At 40.7% G+C, this 27,718-nt stretch overlaps 1 protein-coding gene across 2 annotated transcripts in view; it reads left to right on the top strand.

The window, feature by feature from the left end:
* Nucleotides 1-2,464: 2,464 nt before the first annotated feature.
* Nucleotides 2,465-27,718, top strand: part of LOC148358604 (ATP-binding cassette subfamily G member 4-like) — a 35,860-nt gene continuing 10,606 nt past the window's right edge. For both annotated transcript variants that reach the window (XM_088345105.1, XM_088345106.1), the window contains exons 1-7: nucleotides 2,465-2,554; nucleotides 15,463-15,701; nucleotides 19,880-19,997; nucleotides 20,121-20,253; nucleotides 20,340-20,390; nucleotides 23,527-23,672; nucleotides 24,940-25,063. In XM_088345105.1, the coding sequence (XP_088201231.1) occupies nucleotides 15,470-15,701; nucleotides 19,880-19,997; nucleotides 20,121-20,253; nucleotides 20,340-20,390; nucleotides 23,527-23,672; nucleotides 24,940-25,063 (804 nt within the window). In that variant the 5' untranslated portion in view covers nucleotides 2,465-2,554; nucleotides 15,463-15,469. The remainder of the gene's footprint in view (nucleotides 2,555-15,462; nucleotides 15,702-19,879; nucleotides 19,998-20,120; nucleotides 20,254-20,339; nucleotides 20,391-23,526; nucleotides 23,673-24,939; nucleotides 25,064-27,718) is intronic.

Below are 27,718 nucleotides of genomic sequence, written 5' to 3' on the forward strand. Positions count from 1 at the left end.
ATGGTACATTGCATGGGATGCCAGTTTGTTACTTTGTCTATTATACTTCACTGTCATTTATTTAATTTTCGACACCCTCTAGGGATCTGCTTTCTGTAACCTAGGAAATTTAAAGGAGCTATTTGTAACATTTTTACTCTCTTCCACCATCTCCTGGCTTGAAGTTATGATTGCAGCCTTGGTCAGGTCGTTCATGATGCACGCAAAAGTACAGGCATTTCTTAGACGCACTCGAATAAACTTCACTTTTCAGCTTTCTTGCGGATTGGTTGGCGTTTGGACTCTACTAGAAGCAGGCCATTTCTTACTTTCACCATTTTCATGCTACACGACAAATCTAGACAAAAGAAAAAAAACTTGTGGCAACAGGCATGACGTCTCTTTCCAGCATTTCATGCAGCCCCCATTCCTCGAAGCTAATGTGTTCCACTCCGAGCAGCTCTGATAAGAGTAAAATAATAGCTGCTGTGTGCAATGGAAAATAAAGCATTTAGGGCTCTTTGAACTCAGTTGGGCATCGTTAACCCATACTTAGATTTTTTGATACTACATAATAGTTAACGGATTCCTTGACCAACTGGGTTGTCACGGCACCATTTCCTGTGGTGTGTCTTGGGCAAGTACAGCCCAGGCAGCGCCCATCCCTCTCCAGGCCGTTTTTTCGTGTAGGGGTTTTATTCCCCCGACATAAAACATTAGCAGGAGATGTGATCTAACTCAGATACAGCACTTTCATCATCTGGTAGCTGTTGTTTTCCGTTGTAAAGCGTCATCCCACTCTTCGGAGATTAGCCGGATCTTGGCATTGACGGGCAGTGGCGTACTGATACTAGATCTTAAACCCAGATACTACATACTAGAAACAATATTTACTTTCAACTTTTTAAGGACACCTTGAATGACGTACCACACCTTCGATGAAAAGAGAGGGCTCGGGGGAGGGCTTTTAGAACATACTTGGAATTTGGCATTGTGAGGTTTTACTGTACTGTCTACTTCTCTCCTTGGAAGTTCAAACTTTATTCATGTCTTCTTTCTTATTTTTCGTATCTACTAAACCAGGGGTGGCGAACTCGCGGCTCTAGAGCCACATGCGGCTCTTGGCCAATAAGAATGGGGCTCTTTGCCTCATCATATTTTCTATATACTGTGGCTCTTTGCCTGGTTTCATGTTTAGTTTTTTCCCCCTCTTAAAACACACTTATATCCATCAGAATTAATGACAAATAATAAATAATCTTTTGAAATTAATTTGGCAGATTTGTTGTTTTTATGCTGCTGACTGCCAATCATCTGCGTAGGTTACGTCTATGGCGGGTCAGTGCTTGGTGTGGCTCTTTGACTCTCACGGTTAAACATTTTGGCTCTTTGTGTCAAACTTGCTCACCACCCCTGTACTAAACTATAAACTTATCAACATTATGGCTTGTTTTTTGTATTAAAGCGCGTGTGCAGGCACAGTTCTAAGGTCTTGGGAACCTCCTGTGTGGGTTCAAATCCAGCTACCGGACTTCCTGTGCGGAGTTTGTATGTTCTCCCCCTGCTTGTGTGGGTTTCCTCCGGGCACTCCGGTTTCCTCCCACATTCCAAAGACATGCATTTCAGGTGGATTGGCCGGTCCAAATTGTCCCTAGGTGGGAATGAGCGAGCGAGTTGTCTGTCCCTGCGTGCCCTGCGATTGGCTGGCAACCAGTTCAAGGTGTCCCCTGCCCACTGCCCAATGATTGCTGGGATGGGCTCCAGCACCCCCGCGACCCTACTGAGGATAAGCGGTGCAGCTAATGAGATGAGATGAGTATATATATATATATATATATATATATATATATATATATATATATATATATATACAGGGTTGGGTAGGGTTACTTTAACTTGATTACTTTCAATTACTTTTGGATTACTCCAATACCAAATATGCTAATAAAAGACAAAAGAAACTAAATATGAATAAAATTATGACTCACAACACGTGGTAAGCTTTCTCTCCTGGCTTTGATCTCTTTGATCTCCGGCAAAACTAACATAAAATGGGACAGAAACAAAATGAAAATAAATCCAAACAGCTTGCCAACACCATTTTTGCCGTTCCATGTATTCCGTTACTCCCCAAGCCTGCACAAAATTTAGTCATTTTATTCATATTTACTTTTGTCTTTTATTAGCATATTTGGTATTGGAGTCATCCAAAAGTAATTGAAAGGTATCAAGTTAAAGTAACCCTACCCAACCCTGTATATATGTAGTAAAAAGACATGTTATGCAAATTCAAGTCGGCATTTATCACAATTGCTCAAGATAAGACCGGCATGAAGTGCCATTTGCAAGAGGCGTAGTTTAATCCCTCATGTGACTCAGGTATGTCAGAAGAGCCCCTCCTCCATCCATTTATGCACCTACCCCGTCAACCCTGAGCCGACCCCCTTCCGCCCACGCCCCTCCTGTACTGATGCGCCGTGGGCCCGGAAAGCAGAGATGGTGTGAGAAACTTCCAACTGGATAGCCAACACTGAAGAACGCTTAAGTGGGACTTTGTACGTGGAGACAAAAAAGCGTAAGCTCATTTTTTATTTCTAAATAGGAAACCTGAATAAAAAGAAATGGACTGATTTCATAACGAAAAATCAAACCATTTCGTAGAGAAAGTGAAAAATGTTTTTTGTTTCCGATTTCATGATTCTTGATCGGAATGTGACTTCTTAGTATTTGGATTACTAGCGTGGTGGTCGGCAACCAACGGGCCGCAGACTGTTATTGGACCGTACAGAAAGAAAAAAAACAGATTTTTTTTCTTACATTGTATCTATTCGTGTAAACAGACAATTTTTTTTAATTGGGTACAAGTTACATCAAGGTTTTACTGTAATATGACACTGTAACTGAGCAATCATTGAGCACTGACCTGATATAGTTAATTTGCTCAACATTAGATGCAACGGAAATCGGACCCGGGTCACTTCAGTGGGAGTGACAAATCCTAACTGTTAGGCTGCTAAAATAGTGAATGACAAATTTTTTTTACAAATGTTGCCACGTCGTACAACGTTGTGATGGAGCATCATGGGAAAGAGTTCAGCCAAAACAACGTTGTATAACGTTGTACTGTGAGTAGAAATTGTGTGATGATGAGATAACATCGAATTCCGTATCCAATGCTATCTAGATCCCAAGCGATCTAGTGTTTTCAACAGGGGTCAGCAAACCTTATAAGTTGAAGAAATTGATGTATTTAATCTTAATACTTCTGCTATACATGAGAATACAAGATGATGTCAGTCAATCCATTTTGTCTCATCTTCATTTACCTGCACAAGTTACGTTTCATTATCAATTGCTTTGAAACGCTCAAAAATTACAAATAAATATATTTAATTATAAATAGAAACTTTTAAATAATACTCAAGTGATATCTCCCTTTTTAAGCACTAAACTAGATGAATTGCATTGAATTACTTCAGAGATGTCAAAGTGCAAGAAATTCATATCAGGAGAAATAGAATTAATCAAATAAAGCAAGTACAGAAAAATGTAGCGAGCAATTCAAATGTTAGCCATGATGCGCAACGAAAAATACAGTTTTAACGGGGGCACACAAAGAGGAATAGGTTAAGATAGACAACAAATACATTTTTTTTTATAAGTGTTACTTTTTTTTAATTGTATGTTTTAACATAATATTTTTACCGTTTTCATTTGACTGGCATGGTTTAAAACACCTGAGTAAATTATTGATTTAATGAGTGTTTTTCTGCTTTTTTTTAATCGAATTGTTGAATTTGGGAAATGTGCTGTTATATTTCATATCTATTATTGAACAGAGCTAAAGTTTTTTTAAATTTCTGCAAAGACACCCAGGTTATAATTTTTAATTGTGTATTTTTAAATCCAGATGTGGACAATGGTATAGCCGTAAACTGCTCATCCGTGACTTGTGTTTTACGTCAAATAACATCGGAATGCTTTACTTCCTCACATGTTCTCTGGTTGATAAATGGTAGTCAGCTTTGGGGATGGCACTTAGCTTTGGCGACATCTAAAACTGCAGGGCGTCGTTTGATGTGATGGGTGCTCATTTTTCTCTTGTGCTTCTCTCAGCTTTGTCTCATGGGCTGGATTAAATATGTTGGCGTGTCCGATACAGCCCGCAGATCGTTGTTTGTACACCCCTGCCCTATTAAAAGAAAAACCTTTCATGTTACTGGCAAATTCAAACTGACATGATTCATTTGGTACTAAAATTTTCACTTTGTGTTTTTAGTTCATTCATATCCTCAAAACAAAAATACGTACTTGTTTTTACTGACATTTTAAGGTTAATGGAACTTCTAAAGCTTGAATGGAAAAAAAGGGTTATTTGTATTTCCCTGTTTATGCCTCGTCAGCAATTATGAAGAAATCATAGGAGATGTGCTCTGTATACCTAGGTCTGGTATTAAAGGGACAATGTATTTCAGGGGTCTTCAACGTGGTTGGCTCCCAAGAACACCTGAGTAGCCTGCAGACAGATTCTTCAAAATGGGTCATTAGGATTTTCAAATAAAATTGTCAAGTCGAGTCATGTTTATTTGGATATCCCTTTATCACAAGGAGTCTCAAAGGGCTACACAGAACACATATTATTGCAAACTACAGACTATTATTACACCATCCCCTGATCCAAAACCTACATGAGGGCGAGGAAAACTCAAAACGTCAACATAAGGTAAATAAAGGGACCGCACATTAGGTAATCCCCCTTCCAGGATGACCAGGCTGCAATAGATGTTGCAATAACAAATAATACACAGATATTGTCAACATAAAATATAGGTCATTCATAAGATATAGAATAGAAGTGTGTTTTCAGCCTAGATATAAACATTTCCACTGAGGTTGCAGCGCGGGTCTCAGTGGGCAAAGCATTCCACAGCACAGGAGCAAAATAGATTTCTATTTGACAAGACGGTTTTTAAGTAGATGACTTAACTTATAGCCATTTTCACCTGGTAATAACAATGTAACGACATAGTAATAACATAAGTTGCTATTCTAGAAATGTATACGAAACTGGCAGCTCTTTGCGCCAATCAATAACCAAAAGGACCCTCAAAAAGGTCGCCTCCTAGTGGTAAAAATATGTCGTATATTAAAACAAATATCAATTTGAATTGTTGCTTTAAACAGATGAAGTAAGCTACAGAATATTCCTAGTATTAGGTCATAAAGGCACCATTTTCTATGGTGTGTCTTGGGCAAGTACAGCTTGGTGGCACCTATTACCGTCCAGGCCGACTAATTTTTCCACCCAGTCTTGAACCGGGGACCTTTTGCGTGTAAGGCGAATGTGTTAACCACTGCACTATGGAAATGAGCTAAAATACATACAATTGTATAAATGTGTGTGTTCTTAAAATACCTGTAGGTCAAGAAATGTGGCTTTATTTTCCATAACATGAGGCTCATCAAAGCCTTTTCATCTATTTAACCAAAACCACCATTTTCTTTTCATTTTCTTGCTCATCATTTCACAAGGGTTTTGGTTTTTGGGGGTACCCATCGCAACAAGATGGCCGGCAATCATGGTGAGCCTCATGGTATGTAAAATAAATACACATTTTTTAACCTACGAGTATTTAAAATAAAATGCATATTTATATGATAGGTAATGTATCATGCTTAATATTCAAATCAACATTGTTTTTTAACCACCAGGAGGTGCAATATCATACACAATGCCCCTTTAACTATCTCAAGGCCAGAGTTCACAAGTCCTTTGACAGAAATATAGCTAAATATGAACTTCCCCTTCGATCAAGGTCAAACTAAAACCATTGTTTGTGTTACTCTTTGTAAAAAAACAACCCGTCAAAATACTTTAGCAGTCAGACACTTCCTGTTCTTCTCTTCAAGAAAAGAGAAGCAGACCTTTAGGTTCAAATGGCAACGAAAGTTGACCACAAAATGTTAGCGTATATTGTTAGCGACCGTTTTCTCGTTCCTCATTTTACTCGCATCGTCGTATTGTGTAATCTATCAAACAGCTGTCTGGCTTAAAATGGAAATACAATTTGGTGAATAGGAGTCTTGTGTTTTTTTTTAAAGATGGCAGGCCAATTTCACAGAAGCCCGTTACCAAATTGACGACTAAAGCCCTTTTATCACATGCAACGTTTTACTTGGCTTTGCAATTGTAAACTGAATAAACCGCAACCACATTTACTTAGCCCAGGGAACAACCAATCCCAGATTTGGTTGGTTTCTGCCTGATCCTTAGCAATTGTGATGTCATTTTCAGTCAGATAAATAAAATTGTCATGATGACTGATTAATTTCACCTGTGCCCGCTCGTTTGGCGCCAGTTGCTGCTGGCTTCCTGATTGGTTCCCCGTCCTACTTAAGCCCCTTCCTCTCACTCGTCTGTTGTAAGTCCACCAACGAACCTCTGTTTCAACAAGGCAAGCATTCTGACTCTGACTCCCGTCGGTCCCGCTTTTTCACCCGTCCGTTCCTGATTTTCCCGTTTGTCTCCGGCTACGACCTGTTTTTTGACCCGACCACGTTTTGGTCTCCTGTCCCGCCTATCGACTCGTTTTTTGACCCCGACCACGTTCTGCTCCCCCGTCCCGGCTATCGACCTGTTTTTCCTTCTACTACACTACGCTCTCCCGCTCCGGAAGATCCACTTCTGCATTCGGAACACGTTCCGATTCTGTGAGCGGCTTGCTTCCCGCGTCCTGCGATCACCGGATCGCGAGCGCTGCCTTTCCTCTATATCTCAATAAACTTGTGGTTAACGTTACGCATCTGGGTCCTAATTACGTTCTGGTCGTGACAAATATAGGTGTAATTTGTAGTTTTATTTTTCTGCCACACAATATGCATGAATAAAAAAATGTGTTATACACAAATACTATTCAAATACTTAAACCAAACGGCTGCCGAGAATCACTTGTCTCACTATTGTGCTCAGAATTGGAATCAGAATCACCTTTATAATAATTCTATTACTACAGCAAAATTTCATAAATTGAAAAATATAAAGCATTCACCTCAAATGTAAAGTATTGGACATCTAAAATTAAAACTATGCACTACCGAGATATTGCACATAGAACCGACAAGCACACAGGGTAGACCCAATCGCGTAACATTTTCTCACAGTTTTATTGAAAGAGAGAGGAAGGGCAGCGCCCGCGATCCAATGCTCGCTGGACGCGGGAAGCAAGTTGCTCTCGCAACCGGATTGTGATCCAAATACAGAAGTGGATTTTCCGTAGCGGGCGATGGCGGTGTCAGGGACGGAAAAACAGGTCGATAGCCGGGACAGGAGAGCAAAAACATGGTTGGGATAAAAAACGGGTTGTAAGTCGGGACGGGAGAGCAGACGTGGTCGGGATCAAAACAGGTCGTAGCGGGAGACAAACAGGAGCAAAAACGGGACAGGCGGGAGTCAGGGTCGAAAAAGTCTTGCCTTGTATACACAGAGGTTCGCAGACGGACTGACAACAGGGAACTGACAGGACTGAGTTCAAATAGTGACAGGGAGCCAATCAGAACCCGCGGCGGTTGGCGCTAAATGAGCGGGCACAGACGCTTCACATCAGTAGTCAGGACAATACCTTCCATTTGCACAATATTTTGGAAATGAACTCAAAATGTAAATAATGAAAACATTACAATGCAAAAACATCTAACAGTACAAAAATAAAATACTTCTTTTACAACAACTGTCAAGAACATCTTAAGTAAAAACTACACACAATCAGGATGGTGCACTTTAACCAGGACATGGCACTCAAAACCGGCATATATATTGCATATAGAACTGTAAAAAAGTCAACATGCCAACTAAAATGTCTTCCATTTGTAAAATATTTTGAAAATGAAGTTAAAGTGTACATAAAGAAAACGATACAATGTAAAAACATCTAAGAGTACAAAAATAAAATACTTCTTCGAGAACAAATTTCAAGAACATTAAAGTAAAAACTATACGCACCCAGGATGTTGCACTTTAACCGGGACATTGCACTTAAAACCAGTATATTGCACATAGAACCGGGTTATTGCACTTAGAACTGTAACAAAGTCAACATGACAATTAAAATGACTTTCATTTGTACAATAATTTGAAAATGAAGTAAAAGTGTAAATAAAGTAAACAAAACAGGGGGGTGATATGAGAACTCCAGTCAGGTGGCGAAAGTATTATCATGACCGTAGAAGAAGTACTATTAGCAAGCTAACAACAATTCAAGTGCATCCATCAGGACGTCTTTGTCACGTTGCTTGTCCATTATCTTAAAAAAAATGGAGGATTACGTCCTGACATTGAAAGAGTAAAACTGGACTTTAAATCAAAGCAGGAGACAAGCAAGTTATCAATGCTTTTATTTAAAAGGAACAGCGCTTGGACTTCATTTCTAAGTAAATATAAGACAATACCAGTTTGCATATTGTTTCAGGAAAAGTGCTTTTTCTGAACAAAACATGTTAAATATTGCCAATCAAATGATGGTTAAGCTGTCCAAACGGTTCATTTGTTTGGAGATTGGACTGTGCCTTATCAGACATGAACCTCACTAGACGTCACTGCAATGTAGATGGAAGAAGTTCTTGATCCTGGACATTTAGTTTGTTTACCTTGAGATTGAAGGAACTGTTGCCAGCAGAGTTTTAAACTTGTACAGAGAAAATCTCAACACAGTTCACTCCAGGTCATCATTTTTTCTGATAGTTTCACATTCCAGAGTAGGGATTTTAACTGTTTTTATTATTGATGAATATGTTTCCATAGTGCAGTGGTCAGCACATTTGCCTCGCATGTGAAAAGTTCCCGGTTTGAGAATGGGTCGAAACATGGGATGGGTGCCACCAGCCCGTACTTGGCCAATACACACCACAGGAAATAGTGCCCCTCCGGCCATAGTGGTTAAGGGATCCAATCAACCAACTGTTAAATATACACTATTATGAGAATCATGTTCATGTTTTGGGTGGAATGCAATATCTGTTTAACAAAAAAAATCCAATCACTTTTTGGAATCCATTTACTGCAAACATTCAAGCTTAGGCTTTTTTACATTCGGGTTTTTTAATAGTTAGATGAACATCTTGTCCTCAGCTTTGGTCATTTAAATATAATTGCAGTAGAAATATTGACCTGGGCACATTTCTGCAGAGATTTTGTGATAATGATTAATAGAACATCACCGAAGAAACATCAGTTTGACACAATAAAAATAAGTATGTCAACAAAGGTCATGGAACGAATCAGAAAGATATATTCTGGTCTGATGAGACAAAGATGACGTTATTTGGCTCAGGTGGTGAGAAGCATGTGTGGAGGCAACCAGGTGAGGAGTACAAACATGTTTGTGTCGTGCCTAAAGTCAAGCATTGTGTTGTGAATGTCATGGTTTGGGCCTGAATGAGTGCAACTGGAATGGGGACCAGAACTGGACCAGAGAATGATCCCCTCCCTCCAGGAACTGTGTCACAGGGAAATGTTCCAGCTTGACAATGACCCCAAATACACTTCTAAGATGATCAAGGCTTTTCTAAAGGAGCTAAAGTTAAAGGGGATGGACTGTCCAAGCATGTCTGCAGATCTAAATCCAATAGAACATCTTTGGGGCATCCTCAAGCGGAAGATAGAGAAGCACAAGCTCTTGAATATCCCCGAGCTCAGTCATGTTGTCATGGAGGAGTGGAACAGCATTCCAGTGGCAATTTGTGGTAAAATCTATGCCCAGGAGGAATCAAGCATATCTGCAAAATCATGGTGGCTACACAAAACTCCGGGAACTTTTACTTGAGGTAACTGTTGTTACCAGGGGTTTAGCTACTTATGGCTATATTTTGAGTTTTTTCAGGGGAAATATATTTTTTTACTGCTAAATGAGCTCTACACAGACTATCATTGTGTCAAAGCAACGTTTCTTCAGTGCTGTTCAATCAGACATTATGATTAAATCTCTGTGAGGGGTGTACTCACTTTAGTGACATACTGTCGTGCCACTTTGTGTTTGTAAGGTTTATTATCCCTAATTAGGGAAGATTTAAAATCATTAATATCGGCAGCAATTGTTGGGGATCAAAAGACATGAGATAGAGAGACTGTTGATGATATTAAAGCGCTTACTGTACTAAAAATCAAAGTGATTCTAACTTTCAATGAACGTGCTGTCATGATTGCTGATTCAGGGCACCTGTGACTGACCAATTGGCGCCAACAGCCCTGAGGGCTGATTGGTTCAAAGACTCTTTTTAAATCCCCGGCTTCCAAGAGGAAGCTGTCAGACTGTGTGCGAACCTATGCTTCTGGCTAGGCAAGCTCCATACCTTCCGACATTTTCCTGCCCTGTTTTCTCCTGCCGTATACCTGTTGCAAACCTGTTTCTGGACATGTTTCTGCCCTGCTCTGCCATCCCGACAACCGACCTGTTTTGCCCTGTTTCCTGTGTGACCACTTTTCTGAAATCGATACCGGCCTTGCTCTCCTGTCCTGGCGAGTTATTCTCGCCCGACACGGAAGTGCTACTTCCGCATTCCAGCCACCTGCTACCCGTGTCCATCGATCATCGGATCGTGGAAGCATGCACTGCTCTCTCTCTTTGTCAATAAAACTGAGTAAATGAACGCTACTGGGTCCTGGCTCCGTTTCTGGCTTGTGACACGTGCAGCGACCCCTTGCTTCTGTTATCGCTGGTTCACTCTGTCGCAAATTTTTATTGAATCGAATTGTCTTAGTTGTCATTGATTGTAATGTATCGTGCATTGTGTTTCTACCAAACAGCGGGGAGACATTGGAAAGGGCGCTCTGAGTTGGGTGGGTGTGACTGTAGGTGTGCGCGACTGTGATAGGCTAGTGCAGGGGTCGGGAACCTTTTTGACTCAAAGAGCCATAAAAGCAAAAAATATTAATTTTATTTTGGGAAAGAGCCACACCATATATTATGAGACAAATTTACTAAATTGCTAAACCCGCACCCCAGACAAAAGCTTAGTCTTCAGCACATTTATTTTTGATGATTTGATAACAATTATGAAAAGAGAATAATGCCAGAGCCCCTGTCCCAAAATCAACAAACAGACCACTTTAAACTTGTCTCTTTCTTGCAATGACTCAAGATCGGTTAAACTCCTTTTGACCCATTTTTATCATACATATTGGTTTCAAAACCAGATGCAAGCATTTATTTTGTAAAAACGTCACAACATTCTGAGAATAGGGAGCCGTATGTGCTTACCTTTGGCGAGAGATGGGAAGGAGTGCTTGTACTTTTTGCATAGCTCCACCCATCCCTCCCACTCACCCAATCAAATGACTAAGTTCTCTTCCGGTGTTTTGGCGTATTTACAGTTCTGTGGATTCATCATAAGGTATCTGAACACCGAACACAGATTACATAGTGAACTTTTATATAAAGGATTCTTTAGCGTTGTACAGCTAAAACGAGTTTTTTTTTCCCCATTTTTTGTGTGACACCTTGACTGTAAATTGTAGTGAAAAACGTGCCATATATATACTGCGAAGTAATCATTTGTCAGTAAGTGTCGGTTTGGCTTTGCGTGTAACATAACAGGATAGACGAATCAAGTTTTGGACAAGATGGAGAAATTTTGCATGCAATCAAATCTGTCTCTGAGCCACAGATACTCGTAGAAAGAGCCATATATGGCTCGCGAGCCATAGGTTCCCGACCCCTGGGCTAGTGGATGCCGTCAGTCACAAAAAAACGGGAAGCATAGAGACCGCTAGCTTTTAGAGGCTCGTTTACTTGAAAATAAATTCATAGATTAAATCTGTCTCAGTAGAAAGTCAGAAGAGAGCAAAAAAATTGTGATTACCAGCCGGTGTGCCATTGATTATTATCGGCTTCCAGAAACGATTGGGGTGGTGTCGGGGAGAAGCCGCTCCCAGCTACAGTTAAGCTAAGTAGCAACCCTCACAAGCTACCCCTGTGGAGTCAGCAGATCCATTACCCATGAAATGGATGACCTGGAGCTACAACTCATGGGAGACTGCTACATTCGGGACTCTTGTATTCTAATAATTGTAGAGAATTGGGTTAATTCGAGCACACCTGTTGCTCGGTACTGTACCGACACAGACCGAGGGCTTCATCATCTATGAGATAGTGTCGAGGGTCCAAGCGTTCAAATTGGCGCGGTGGGTTTGCGGATAATAACGCCACACAGAGATGGATGGAGCATGCATGTCAAAGTTAGTGGGGGCTCTTCGCTCAAACTTAAAGCTTCACATGCTTAAGAGGAATTTGCTCCCATTTTGTTTTCAATTTTTTAATTTTAACTGCAATTATGTGTTGTTATTTGTAGATCCATTTTGTTATTTTGGTACAGCCGTACACAATTATTATTATTCTTTCATTACAATTTTTATTTTTTTGCCTGGAGTAGTTGCGGCAGGATGGTTGAGTGGTTAGCACGCAGCTTCCCCGTGTGGAGTTTGCGTGTTCTCCCCGTGCCTACGTGGGTTTCCTCCAGGCACTTTGGTTTCCTCCCAAATTCCAAAAACATGCACGTCAGGTTAATTGGCCGGTTCAAATTTTCCCTAGGTGTGAATGAGCGAGTGAGTTTTCCGTCCCTGAGTGCCCTGCAACTGGCTGGCAACTAGGTCAAGGTGTCCCCTGCCCACTGTCAGAAGATAGCTGGGATGGGCTCCAGTACCCCCCGTGACCCTACTGAGGACAAGTGGTGCAGAAAATTGATGGATGGATAGTTTGTATGCACAAACTACACAAATAAGTACACGGCAGTAAGCAGTCAAGAGCGGTCTCTAGTGGTAGCCTCTGGGACTGCTTTTGAACTTGATTTTCCTTTGTATAGCGAAGTCAATTTTTGTCAGTGCACCAAAATTCTTGTGTTTAGAGATGTTCGTATTAAGAGGTACCATTGTATAAGATTTAATCTGATTTCATTCCTCTACACTTTACAAATGTACTTTTTTTTCTCGGGTTCAAATCGGTTTTATTCCCCCCTCCCTAACAGTAATAGTGATGTGGCGTGATCCGGGGCCATCAAGTTCATTACTCTGCCGATTCTGCCTCTCAGAGGACCGTGACATTTTGGCATAAAATCTGTCCCTCTCGTCCTAAGAACCCTTTTGTTACCTAAAAATGAGGTCTAGACCTCCCACTGCCTGCCATCGGTCAAATGAGGTTATCTAAGTATAAAGTGGAGGCAGAGTCAAATGAGTTCTTATTTCCCATACATTGACTTGGCTTTGTATCACACATGAGTCTGCAGATTTTTTTTCCCAGGGAGGTAACTATGACCCCTCCCCACTTCAATAGATCAAGGCTGGAAAAGAAAGTTGAATTTAAGCCTTGAGAGGATTAAGAACCTCAATAAAAGATTAGAAGAGACTTCTGACTCAAAGAGGACAAATTACTGTACCACCTCAAACTTGGGAACTACAGTTTTGTTACTGTATGAAGGCAAGTTGCTTTCGGGTCAAGAATTGAGTATGTATTTCTGCTTCTTATAATCATAAAATTCGACTGTGAAGCAAAAAAAAAATTGTCAATTTGACTCATGTAGCCTGGAGAGGGATGGGCAACACCAGGCTGTACTTACCCAAGACACACCACAGGAAATGGTACACCTAAAACCCTATTGGTTAAGAGATCCAACCCATCAACCAATCAACTTCTCGAAAATGTTATTCTGGTTTAAAATGTACAAGCATTAAACATTTATATCTTACCTTTAATGCTCCTCACTGATCAAGAAGATTCTTTTCCTGTTATCATTAGTCAAAATGCATTTGTATCGAGCAGTTTAAATGAGTTAAAAGTTCACATTAGCGAAAAACAATGTATGCTTGTATAATTAAGTACAATAATAAATCTTTCAAAATGATCTATTCATTTTGTGCAAAATGTAACATCATTGTTTCTTATGTTATGCGAAGAAGATCCAAATACGTAAACACTGTCAGATTTTACAGCCTTTAATGGGGATAAGGAAGCAACAAAGTACGCTTCATAAAGAAGGGGAATGGAAAAAACTGGTAACAAAAACACAGTTCATAAAACAGCAAGGCTGGAATGATTATAAAGTCTTACTGAAAAGAAACAAGGTGGTAAGGACTTTCTTAAGGGCATTTCAGGTGGGCATAACATTCAACAATTTGACAATGAGTGTCTGTCTATATTGCCCTCAAATACTAGAGTCCCAAGTTTGTTCATTAGGCCCCGAGTTCCCCCTGAGGTAGTAATATACCAATAATTATGTCACATGATTAATGGTAATATACTAATTAAAAAGACCCCCCCAAACTCGTTTTTTTCAAATGTTTTTTTTTTCTTTTCCTTTTATCGTCAAATCACCCCCCCCCCCCCCCCATCTTGTGTATTATTTTCTTTTTCACTATGTTTTTTTGCTTTTTACAAAGTAATTTTGTGCATTCTGGTCCATAAAAAATGACAATAAATGGATTAAAGCTGGGGTCAGCATCCTGTGGGTCGCATGTGTGTCTTTAACCCCGGGTGGCTCTCTTGAGTTTTTAAAAAATGTTTGGAAATGGAAAAAGAAGAGGTTGGAATTTCTTATCGAAGGTTTGCGCTGTCTCCTCTTCTTTCTAATTCAAAATCCATTGATGTCTTCCCTCCTTATCTTCAGTGTCTTCTTTACTAACTTAGGAATGATGTTTTTTTCTACCAATCGGAGGCTCTGAATAATGCCCACTGTCCCTTTTCGAATAAATTATTTTGGTGAAGACAATTTCTACCTGACAACAACTATGCCTCTCCCACTAAAAGCAATATAATTGTCATAATTACGGATTAGCATCACCTGTGCCTGCTCATTTGGCGCCAGCCGCTGCAGGCTACCTGATTGGTTCCCTGTCCTTTTATAAGCCCAGTTCTGTCTCTCTCCGGTTGTCAGTCCGTCTGCAAACCTTTGTTGTTACAAGGCAAGTTTTTTGACCCTGACTCCTGCCTGTCCCGTTTTTGCACCCGTTTTTCCACCCGTCCCTTCCTGGTCTCCCCGTTTGTCTCCGACCTGTTTTTGCTCTCGACCAAGCTTTTCCTCTCCTGTTCCGGCTATCGACCTGTTTTTTCCCCCGTCCCTGACACCGCCATCTCCCGCTTGGAGCGGCTTGCTTCCTGCGTCCAACGAGCACCGGATCGCGGGCGCTGCCCTTCCCCTTTCTATCAATAAACTTGTGGTTAAACGCTACGCATTTGGGTCCTGATTCCATCCTGGTTGTTACAATGATATATGGATTGGCGTCTTAATTGTTTATTTTTTTTCATTGGTCTTCCTGACGTTTGATGTCTAAGTACTCCATTGAACTTACAGTTGCATAATGTTTGAATATATTGTAATCATGATTTTGTAGTTGTACAATGGTATATACATAATATGCACCCATTTCAAAAGGTCCAAGTTGATGTAACAAATATGATATATCTCTCACTGTTTCTCTCTATTTTCTCCTGTCCTTTAAAGAACAAGCATGGATAACAAAGGATTGGAACCCGACTCTGTGAGTATACCGATGGAGGGCCACGTCATTTGCAACGGAGGTACACAGCAGCAGGAGACTTCCGTGTTGAAGCTAAAGAAGGTTGAAAACCAGATCACAGAAGCGCAGCGCTTCACTCATCTACCCAAACGCTCATCAGTGGATCTGGAGTTTATTAATATCTCCTACACCATTCGAGAGGGATCGTGCTGTCGACGGAGAGGTAAAGAAGCAGTTCCTCATCATCTATAGAATTGTCACTGTAACTGACAAACTCATCGATAACAGATACATTCGTAGTCATAATTATAGTCATTCTTCGCTGACCTGGCAATACCCAGATTGACAAACCCCACAAATGAAATGAAATGAAATGATCTGCATTTATATAGCGTTTTTTAAGCCAATGACTTCCCAAAGCGCTTTACAGTGTGCTTCACATTTCCCAAAAGTGGCCTTGTATTGCAGCCATGTAAGACGCTAACCTGCTCATTGGCGGTATTAGGGGTTCAGTGTCTTACCCAAGGACACTTCGACATGTAACACGGACAAGCCGGGATTCGAACTGGGATCCCTTGATCCCAAGACAATGCTCTACCTCCCAAATGTGCGTAACACGCACTGCATAGGGCATTAAGTGCCCAGGAGGGCACTGAAAGAAATCAGGTCGTGAAAAAAAAGTGTAAAGTATTAAAAGTGTTAATAATATGTGCTAATATGCTTAAATGATACAAAAGCAGCATAAACCAAAATTCCCCCCAAAATGGGTGAATCTGCTTTGTGCCCCAGTCTCATGGTGCCCCTCTCCCATCCCAGTGGTATTTTCGATTATGCCTCATTTGTGAACCCCTCTGCGAACATGGCCTCATAACGGCAACAAGAGTCTGGAGCGGAGATGAAGCTCAAATACGCTTGCCGATCTCCAATGTTAAATACATAAAAAAAGCTCATTACTGAACCCTATTTCCACACCCATTTGGCGCACTGTTTTAAAGGGCGCACTCTCCTTGGTTAATTTTTGTTGGCTCATAAGGCTCACTGGCCTATTGGATGTGACCGCTCCGGCGCACTGGCCTTTTAGATGCCTTTAATACCAAAACAAGTGATCGTATAAAAAAATAAAAATAAAAAAAAAGCACCAGGAACAAAACTGAGTTTGATTGAGGTTTGATCACAAAGTAAAACACCAGAATAAAACCAAAAAATGTAAAAATAACAAAACAAAACAGTTTGGTAATCACATATTTTCAAACAAAGCCCTCAAACTCAGATAGTGGATGATAGTGTTGGGCAGATAGAGAAAAGTGTCACTAGGAGGCATGCTTTTACTGTCATTGTCCGACTGTCAGTAAAGGTTTTGGACCGATAAGGTGAGTATGAAATCATTTTTTGTCAATGTAAACTATTATTTTAACAGCACAGGATCTACGGGGGGCACCGTAAAATATTTGTGCTTAGGGAACCCAAAGGGCTAGCAATGGCCCTGGTTATCTGTTGTGGAATGTTTATCTCTTACTGTTAATCTTTCATTGACAAAAGAATCTGGTAATTTGGACTGGAAAGGAAATAACAGCTCCAAGCATCCATCCACCGCGATTGATCCAAACTAAAAAAAGATTTATTTTGGTGAAATTCAGCAGGAGAAGACGGATTATTGTGTGTTTCTGACACACAAACGCCACAAATATTTAGGTTGATTTTTCAATGCAAATCTCACACTTTCGCGTAACCATCTTGCTGCTGAACCTCACCACTTCAGTGGAAATATAGGAATCTCTGTTTCCTTCCTTTCAAAGTTAATCCCACTCCACATTTTCGATTTCACCTCATTTGTCCTTGAATCACCATCATACGCCATTATGAAATGGCCATCACCTGATTTGCATCACAAAAGCAACATTAAAAATGTTCGTCTTTTGAATCTAGTTATTAAGCTCAAGGCGATGGTTTCATTGAACTCGATTCATTATGGTTTCATTTGGAAACTCAAAGAGAAAGCAAAACCCTGCGGACTTTGGGCAAGACTAGACTGGTTGTGATCCAATTATTAGGAAAAAAGAGGTGGGGATTTTTTTTCTACATTCAAATCACAAGCAAGAATTTAACTTAATACTGCACACAATATTTAACTTTTACTTAAAACCGTCACGACTAGAACAAGTAGAGGACCCAAATGCGTAACGTTTCACACAATGCTTTATTGAGGGATCAGGGAAGTCAAGGCGAGAGGAAAAAACAACAGCGATCCGGTGCGCGCTGGGCGGGTGGAGCAGGAAGCCTTTGCAAACGGAGCGTGGTCGGGGATCGGAAGCAAGTCGGTAAGACGGGACGGGAGAACAGAGTGTGGTCAGACGAGCAGGAAGCGGGACGGGACAGACGGGAGCCAGAGTCAAAAAGTGCTTGCCTTGCATTGGTGATGTTCGCTGACAGACTGATAAGGAGTGAACGAGAATGACGTGCTTGAATAGGAGGAAAACTAATTAGGAACGAGTGGCAGCTGGGGCTGACCGAGTGAGCACAGGTGAGGGCAATTGGCAAATCATGACAAAAATTATATATGTATAGACAAACTGAACTAGTTTATAAGAGTTGTGAATCTAATCAAGGGCGTAAGTTTAGTGTTGGCATTGGTGGGGACCAAATCATAACATTATAACATTCAAACCACTTGAAGATATTCCCCATTACTGGGTACTGTTCACATTTTGATCCACTGTTCAAACATTTTCCGTTGATGTATCTTTTTTTAATTATCTGACATTGTTGTTATCTTTATAGCTCTCTTGACGCTTCCAGGTTGCTTCTTTCTTCAGCCGCCTTTATGTTTTATTTTTTTTTCCAGTCATGGTGCATTACAGAAATAATTTTATGAATAAAATTGTCAAAATTCATCACACTTTTTCCGTAAATTCTGTGGCTGCATGCTGTTTGCCCCATTAGTTTCCTGTTGGTTTGTTGTCCCTGTATAAGCCCCCCTTCCTACTAGTGACACAGCACCAAATATGCGTGTATAAGACAACCAATCAAAGCACAGAAAAGGTAGGGTCAATCTTGCTCATATGCATCCAGCTTCGGAAAAGAACGTGATTAAACCATTTTTGCGCTGCTAAGTGAGGGAGACATTGATTCTTTTGTTCCTCACGCTAAGATTTTGAGATTTTACTTTCTCGCATGTTGGTTTAAGATCAGGTTGTCACGGTTGCCCATTGCCCTCACCTGGGCCCGCCCGTTTGGCGCCAGCTGCTGCTCGTTGCCTGATTGGCTTCCCTCCTATTTAAACTCAGTGCTCTCATGCACTCCTTGTCAGTCCGTCAACAAACCTCTGCACTTGCAAGACTTGTATTTTGACTCTGTCCGGTATCCTGCTCATATATCCAGTATCCGATATCGATCCCGGCTGTCTCGTCCTGTCCGGTATCTTTCTCGAGTCTCCAGTATCCGGCTGGTATCGATCCGCCTGTCTCATCTTGTCCGGTATCTTGCTTCAGTCTTCAGTATCCGGACGGTATCGATCCGCCTGTCTCATCTTGTCCGGTATCTTGCTCCAGTCTCCAGTATCCGGTATCAATCCCGTCTGTCTTGTCCTGTCCGCTATCCTGCTCATGTAACCAGTATCCGGTATCGATCCCGCCTGTCTCGTCCTGTCCGGTATCTTGCTCCAGTCTCCAGTATCGGGTATCGATCCCGTCTGTCTCGTCCTGTCCGGTATCTTGTTTCAGTCTCCAGTCTCCGGTATCGATCCCGCTTGTCTCGACCTGTCTGTTATCTTTCTCCAGTCTCCAGTATCCAGTGTCGATCCCGTCCGTCCCGTCCTGTACGGTATCTTGCTCCAGTATCCGGTATCGATTCTGTCTGTCCTGCCCTGTACGGTATATTGCTCGTGTATCCAGTATTCGGGATCGATCCTGTCTGTCCGGTCCTGTCCAGTATCTTGCTCCAGTATCCAGTCTGCTGTATCGTTCCCGTCTGTCTTGTCCTGTCCGGTATCCTGCTCATGTAACCAGTATCCAGTATTGATCCCGACTGTCCCGTCCTGTCAGGCATCTTGCTCGTGTATCCAGTATTGATCCCCTCTATCCCGCCCTGTCCGGTATCTGCTCGTGTATCCTGTATCTGGTATCGATCCCGTCGGTCCTGTCCCGTTTCGATCTCTTCTGCCCAGCGATCGAGTTTGTGTTCCCGCACGTGACTGCCCCGTTCCCGTAAGATAAAGCTTGTGTGAAAACGTTACGCGTCTGGGTCCACCGTCTGTTCGTGTTCTGACACAGGTGATGGTGTAATTGTAACCCGTGTAGGCCTTTGAGACATGTTTGGGATTAAGGGCAATATAAATAAATTTGACTTGACTTGACTTGACTTGATCGCATAAAGGTTCACTTTATAATTGTGTTTTATTTTTAGGATTCAAAACTTTATTGAAATGCCTGTCTGGGAAATTCTGCAGCAAGGAGCTTGTAGGAATCATGGGTCCTTCGGGTGCTGGGAAGTCTACTTTAATGAACATTTTGGCAGGGTACAGGTAAGCTAAGTTAAAAAAAAGCCAAATTTTCCTCATGTGGTAGCTAAAATACTGCACTGTTATGCAAATTCTATCACTTCAGTCTTTTCTTCCCAAAATAAACGAATCTTCTACTCCGATTAGGGAAACGGGAATGAAGGGTCGGATACTTGTAAACGGAAGACCCCGGGATCTGAGGTCATTCAGAAAAATGTCATGCTATATAATGCAGAAAGACATGCTGCTGCCACATATTACTGCACGAGAAGCCATGATGGTAATAAGCAGCAATAACTATCTTTTTTTTTTTTTAATTTATTATTCTTGTTCATAGTCACTGTATATATTCTAACAATTTTGCAGGTGTCAGCCAACTTGAAGCTTAATGAGTCAATGGCTGTGAAGAAAAAATTGGTACGTTCGATAAAGCATTTTGAATTTGTTCTATCTATCTATCTATCTATCTATCTATCTATCTATCTATCTATCTATCTATCTATCTATCTGTCTGTCTGTCTGTCTGTCTGTCTGTCTGTCTGTCTGTCTGTCTGTCTGTCTATCTACCTTGGTCATATCCATCAAGAGGGGTGACCGACAGCAAGACAAACTGATACAATAACAAGGAAAGTAAAAGAGAAAAAAAAACAGCAAAAAAAACACACACAAAAATTTTTGGACCATGGCCAACCCAATTGCCCAAACACCCAAACAAGTTAAGCACCTCGTCACCCAAGTTGGTCATGCTTTCATCCCTCCTGATGAAATGGGACACCAGAAAGCGGCCATGTCACTCGGGTCAGGGTGACACAACACACTCTTTTGTTCAAAAGCAGGGCCCGACAGCTTTCACTGGTTTACCCCTGCCGCATCATACGGGTGCCCAGCCCATCCTTAAGAACGCGTCCACAATCCCACTATCCTTTCACAACACCTCTCCACTCCTTTATATCACCAACAAATGGTGATAGAAGGTTTTTGAATTTGTAGCCCAAAATTATTGTTGATTTCCTAATAAATATATAAATATTTGAATAATGTTAAGGACATTGTGTATTAATATTAACTGCCTCATGGTGATAATAACCCCACCTCCCACCCTGAAAATCATAGAAAAAGATTTATATTAATTTAAATAATAAGCAAAAATACAACATCTATCATTTAAGCAAGCATTTTTCAAAGGAACGCTGTAATATTTGACCACTAGATGTCGCTGCATTATGTAGCACAATTGAAAACAGGTGCTGCAAACCGATAGTTTTTGCCTTTTGGGGGTACCCTTAAAAGCAAATTAGCGGACAATCATGTCAGCTTCCTCTGTGTGAGTCTTATTGTTAGGGTTTGGCATACCTCCCACCACCAGAGGGCCCCAACTGGTGTTTTGAATTGGGCACAGGTATGTCCAATTATGCTCTACTCTTTAAAAGGACGTTTTTATTCAGCAGATATTGCAGAGTCATATTGAATGCGAATGTTTTTTTTTTGTTTCCGCCACCACCACATCGGTTTTATGTTTTGTTTTCTGGCTTCTTTGTTACTTTGAACATTGCATTTTCCGTTTCTGGTCGTTGTTTCTAGTTTGAATTTTGTCAAGTTTGGTTTTGTTTCTAGTTTTTTTGTTGGTTGCTTTGTGCCCACTTGTTTGTTTGGTACTTCGGTCCTGAATTTTGTTAATAAATACCGTCCTTGTTTTGAGCACCTTTGCCTCCAGTCCCTGCTTCCCCCACAAGGGTCCATCATCCACAATCAAATACTTGACCTAAAAGTATTTTTTTTAAATGCATGTTTATTTCATACCTCATGTATTTTTGCTTACCTTTTAAAATCAACATTGCTTTTTTTTTTAACTATACGATCCGTTTTTATCACTAGGAGGCGCTAAATAAAAAACGATGTCCCTTCAAATACTTGTATGTAGAGAAATGAGTATTCATATTTCATGAGCTTTACTTAAAGGAAGCTGACAAATGTCAACCATTTTGCTGCTATGGGTACCAAAAAAACCTGAAAAAGGCTGTGCAAAAAAAATGAAGAGTAAAATGGAATGTTTTGGTCATTTTGAGTCTCTGCAGTTTGTATTCTCCCTTGTGCATTTTAGCACTTGTTTTTGGTTGCACTAGACTAGGGGTCTCCATTGTGCAGCCCGCGGGCAGCAGGTGGCCCCCTAAGACCACCTGTTTCTGAAATTATATCATGCTTTATTGTGATTTTCAAAGAAATTGTATTTCTAAATGGCATAATGTTAAGTAGTTGACAAAGCATGTTTTAGCCTCTTATAATGACAACTTGATAATAACATCATAACATGTTATTTTAGAAATGCATATCACACGGATAGCTAATCGCGCTAATTAGTTACAATAAGTAGCTCTCAGTTTTCTCCTGGCACTCCGGTTTCCTCCCACAGTCCAAAAACATGCATGTCAGGTTAATTGGCCGGTCTAAATTATGCCGAGGTGTGAATAAGTGAGTTGTCGGTCCCTGTGTGCCCTGCGATTGGCTGGCAACCAGTTCAAGGTGTCCCCTGCCCAGTGCCAGAAGATAGCTGGGATGGGCTCCGGCACCCCCGCGACCCTACTGAGGATAAGCGGTGCAGATAATGGAAGTAGCTCTCAGCTTGAAAAATGTTGGAGATCCCTGCACTACACCATAAAACGACATCTTGTGGTCAAATAATACACATTGTATTTAAGGACCACCATGTGCAATCCTAAACACATAAATCCTCTCGTTTGTAAATAAACCCTAGTCAAACAGGACTGTATAAACAGAGACAAACAACAATGACGGACGGGTAATATAAAAAAAAAGTCAGTGAGAAGGAAGCCCGGCCCGACCTGAACATAATGATTGACATTTAAGGCTCAGGTTCAAAATCTTTCCTCTATTCTGAAAGTGGCGTACAAAACCTCCCTGCTTGCAAAAGACCTTTATTAAGGATGTCAAGCTTTTCTCAAAAACTCTGTTTTGAAAATAATTCTATAACCAAATCCACTTTTTTCCCCTTCATCAGCCATTTTGGGTTGACAAAATGCTATTTAATGAACGCAACCATATATTTCCTTGTGCAGCTCGTTCTCTTCAAGTTTAACAGCTGTTCGAGGTTGGATCACCGCCCCCCAGCCAATCACAGTTGAATCGCTGACATTTCCTTACGCCTTCCAGAAGCCTAATATACACTAACTCACAATCTGATTGGCTAAACCAACAGCTTAATCAAACACTGATGTTACAGTATATGGCCTTCAGAATTTTTTGGGAAGGGCTCCAGGTAGATTTCTGCGACCAGCAACACTTAATGGCTAAAATGTGATTGGTTAAATGTACATCTGTAAGCAGCACAACCAGGGAGAAGCATTGAAGGGAAGCTGAAAGACAAAATGGAATTATTTAACAAGTATTGATATTTTTTCGCCCAGACAGCCCACCCCTGGGTTTGAGGCTGGAAGAGTTTGGAGCGTAACGAGTTGGCAAAAAAAAAAAAAACAACAACAAAAAATACTTAGTCTTGTCTTGTTTATCTCTACTGATGGCCTTCTTTCTCTGATAGGTAAATGAGATACTAACCGCCTTGGGTCTTCTTGACTGTGGTCATACTCGCACCAGTTCACTCTCAGGTGGGCAGTGTAAAAGGCTTGCCATTGCCCTTGAACTGGTCAACAATCCCCCAGTCATGTTTTTTGATGAGCCCACCAGGTAAGAGACTCAGACTCAGACCAATGCAACACTTAAGTATGGTTTTTAAATTGCTGTGACTATAACAGCGCTAGAATAATGTCACAATGCACTCTGGGGGATACCTGAGAATTTAAATAAACTTGAAAAGAAGCATTTATATTAAAATCACTTAAGAGGGGGTTGTAATATACAGGGAAATCCAAGAATGTTACATAAACTGAATGCTAATACATGAGGCTGAATATCTAAGTATAAAATGATCATTTTCTTTTATAGAACCAACATATAATGGCGATAACTGTATGTGTACACAGTGGGTGGGTCGGTGGGATCTCTTAACCACTAGGGTTTTAGGGGCACCATTTCCTGTCATGTGTCATGGGCAAGTACAGCCTGGCTGCGCCCATCCCTCTCTCCAGGCCAACAGATGTTTCCATCGGGTCTCGAACCGGGGACCTTTTGTGTGTTAGGCGAATGCGCTAACCACTACACACTAAAAAAGAAAAAAAACTCATGTTGCCACATGTTGTTTTCACATTTTAGGTACCAATTATCTTGTTATTTTTTAAAACCTTTCTGGCTATTTAGTTCTTGTTGTTTTTACCTTTTTAGCTAGTTATCCAGTTTTTAGCTTTCTATCTGGCTATTTAGTTGTTATTTTTTTTAGCTTTTTAGCAAGCTATCCAGTTTTTAGCTTTCTATCTGGCTATTTAGTTGTTATTTTTTTTAGCTTTTTAGCTAGCTATCCAGTTTTTAGCTTTCTATCTGGCTATTTAGTCCTTGTTTTTTTACCATTTTAGCTGGCTATCCAGTTTTTAGCTTTCTATCTGGCTATTTAGTTCTTGTGTTTTGCCTTTTTAGCTAGCTATCCCGTTTTTAGCTTTCTATCTGACTATTTAGTTTTTTTTTTTTTACCCTTTTAGCTAGCTGTCCAGCTCCCTTTGTTTACCTTTCTAGCTAACTATCAAGCTACCTATTTATCTCTTTTGCAAGCCTTCTTGCTCAGTTGCTATTTTAGAAATGCAACTTGGTGCTGATAAGTTACAAAAATTAGCTCTCAACTTGGAACGGTTGGAGACCCCTGCTGTAAATGCAGGCCATTCACCACTCCATGTTATTTCATGTTCATACATATAAAATGCTTTACAGTAATGAATCTGAATGTACAAAATCGTCACATGTTTGATAGCTTATCTCATTGCACGAAAATAGGTTCACCAAGCATGCTTGTGTTCATAGCACGTTCTGTGTTCTCATGGAATTTTGTCTTTAATTGTCTTTGCAGTGGATTAGATAGCGCATCATGTTATCAGGTCGTGTCCATAATGCGTTCTTTAGCGCTGGGAGGACGGACTATCATCTGCACTATCCACCAGCCGAGTGCGAAACTTTTTGAGATGTTTGATAAGGTATATACTATTTTGCTCACACAAACTTTAGGATGTGACGTTTGCACAAGACTCATGTGCTTTGGGGCGGCAGTAGCTCAGGAGGTAGAGCGATCGTTTTAGGATTAAGGATCCCAGTTCGAATCCCGGCTTGTCTGTGTTACATGTCAAAGTGTCCTTGGGTAAGACATTGAACCTCCAATTACCCCCAATAAGCAGGTTAGCGCCTTACATGGCTGCACAGATCACGGCCGCTATTGGGAAATGTGAAGCACAATGTAAACTTGAAAAGCGCTATATAAATGCAGATCATTTCATTTCATTTTGGGGGGGAGACGAGGGATTCCTTAACCCACATTGTTTTTTATAAAACCATCTCCAAAAAGGCTTTCTTCAACATCACAATAACATCACAAACACCTATCCCAGTTCACCCTCTTTCAAAAGCAGAGCTATAATTGGTCGTATGAGAATGGCTAGATAAATTTGGTTTTGTCATTTTTATTCAACTATACTCTCTAAATGACCTCCAACAGGGTTTGATAGAAACAGGTGTATATTACTTCTTAACTCTATAATATTCTATTGCAGCAAGCATTTCACACCTAGGCCTTCAGTAATCAATCCAACCCTTAATAACTATTTTATAGCTATAAAACATTTACTGGAGCAGTCCAACTACAGTGACACATATAAAAAAAAGCATCAAGAATGATCTCTAAATTTGAATATTTATTTTAGAAATATATCCACAATTTTCCCACTAATAATCCTTTATATTTGAGCACATCCTCCTTTCTTTTCTGAAGAATATTTCAATTGCTCTGTAGTACAGATTTTCTTTGCATTTCAGTTCCATCAAAGAGTTCTTTTCTATCTCCAGTGTAGCTAATGCTGAAAAGTCAAGCCTGTCCTGTCTTATTTCTGGCAGTAGCGATCGTTTTAGGATTAAGGGATCCAAGCTCGAATCCCGGCTTGTCCGTGTTACATGCCGAAGTGTCCTTGGGTAAGACACTGAACCCCCAATACCCCCAATAAGCAGGTTAGCGCCTTACATGGCTGCACAGATCACGGCCGCTATTGGGAAATGTGAAGCACAATGTAAAGCGCTTTGGGAAATCATTGACTTGAAAAGCGCTATATAAATGCAGATCATTTATTTTTATTTTTTAACATTTTATTCGCTTTAGGGCTGAAAATTTAGGGATTTGGTCTTCATGTTTTCGTTGTGATATTTTCTTTACCGCCCCCTAGCCAATCATAGTTTGGGAAACCGCTGACTTTCGTTACGCCTTCTAGAAGGCCTTGGCTTCGCCAACTCAAAATTTGATTAGTTAAACACATTTGATAGACCTCAGGGGATGCATAAGTTATTTGGAAGCCCTCCAGGTAGATTCCTGACCCTGATAACAAATAATGGCTGAAATGTGATTGGTTAAATGCTTAAATATGAAAACACACACCTGGAAGCAGCACAACCAGGATAAAATCAATGAAAGGAAGCTGACAGACAATTTGAAGTTATTGAATACCTATTAATGGACAAAATAAGAATAACATCACATGATTCAAATATTTTTTAGGCCAGTAGAGAAATCCTTGCGGTCCCTGACTGCCCACCACTGCTAAAATGTATATAAGCAAGAATGCTATCAGGTAAAGATGACATCACAAACGCTTAAAATAATGACCCGACCATCATAGTTCACCTTCTTTTAAAAGAAGAGCTATATTTGTTCAATAACTAAAGATATCTTGCGTGTTATCTTCATTATACTCTATACTTTTAAGTTGGCCTCACCCAGGTTTGGATAAAAACAGGTGTATAGAGCTTCTTATTTCAAAATCTATTGCCATGAAATGTCATGTTTAGACTGGTAAACTAGCAAATCCTTTGGGCTGACTTCCATTTAAAGGACCCCATGTTTTCACAACACATCATATTTCAGTTGCCCTGCCCTGTTATTTTTGTACTATGAGTCATTCCTTTATTCATTTCAAATAAGGCAGTGAAACAAATCATTTTAATCCTATTTCTTCACCCTTAATGCAGTTTTTGGGATTTCCTTGTCTGAACTTGAGGTCTTGTTTTGGAACAGACTTTGTGTGTTTTCCAATGCACCAAGTCAATATTGGTTTTAACTCATTTGTATGCGGGCTTTAATGTGACCTTTGATTCTCCGTGAATTTGAGTATAAATACACATTGTCACGGTTGCCATAGCGTCCAATTGGCCCCGCCCGTGTGGCTCCAGCTGCGGCTCGTTGACAGATTGGCTTCCCTTCTATTTGAGCTCAGTCCTTTCACTAAGCCTTTGTCCGTCCGTCAACGAACCTCTGCACCCGCAAGACTTGGGTTTAGACTCTGTCCGGTTTCCTGCTTGTGTTTCCTGTCCTGTATTGTTCCCGTCTTTTTTTGTCCCGTTTAATTTCGATATCCAGTTGTGATATCAATTCTGTCCGTCCCTTCTTGTCCGGTATCGACCCCATTCGTCCGATATCTGCTCGTGCAATTGGTATCGATCTCTTCGGCCTCTGGCTTCCAGTCATTCCACGCCAGACTGCTGCCTTACGTCTTCCGCCCAATGATCGCCAAATCACTGGCGTTTGGGTTAACGTGCATGACTGCCCCATTTCCCGTGAAAAAAAAGCTTGTGTAAGAAACGTCACGCATTTG

This window comes from Urocampus carinirostris, chromosome 10 (genome assembly GCF_059441175.1).
Source record: "Urocampus carinirostris isolate Australia breed hairy pipefish chromosome 10, RoL_Ucar_1.0, whole genome shotgun sequence".
NCBI classification, from domain to species: Eukaryota; Metazoa; Chordata; class Actinopteri; order Syngnathiformes; family Syngnathidae; genus Urocampus; species Urocampus carinirostris.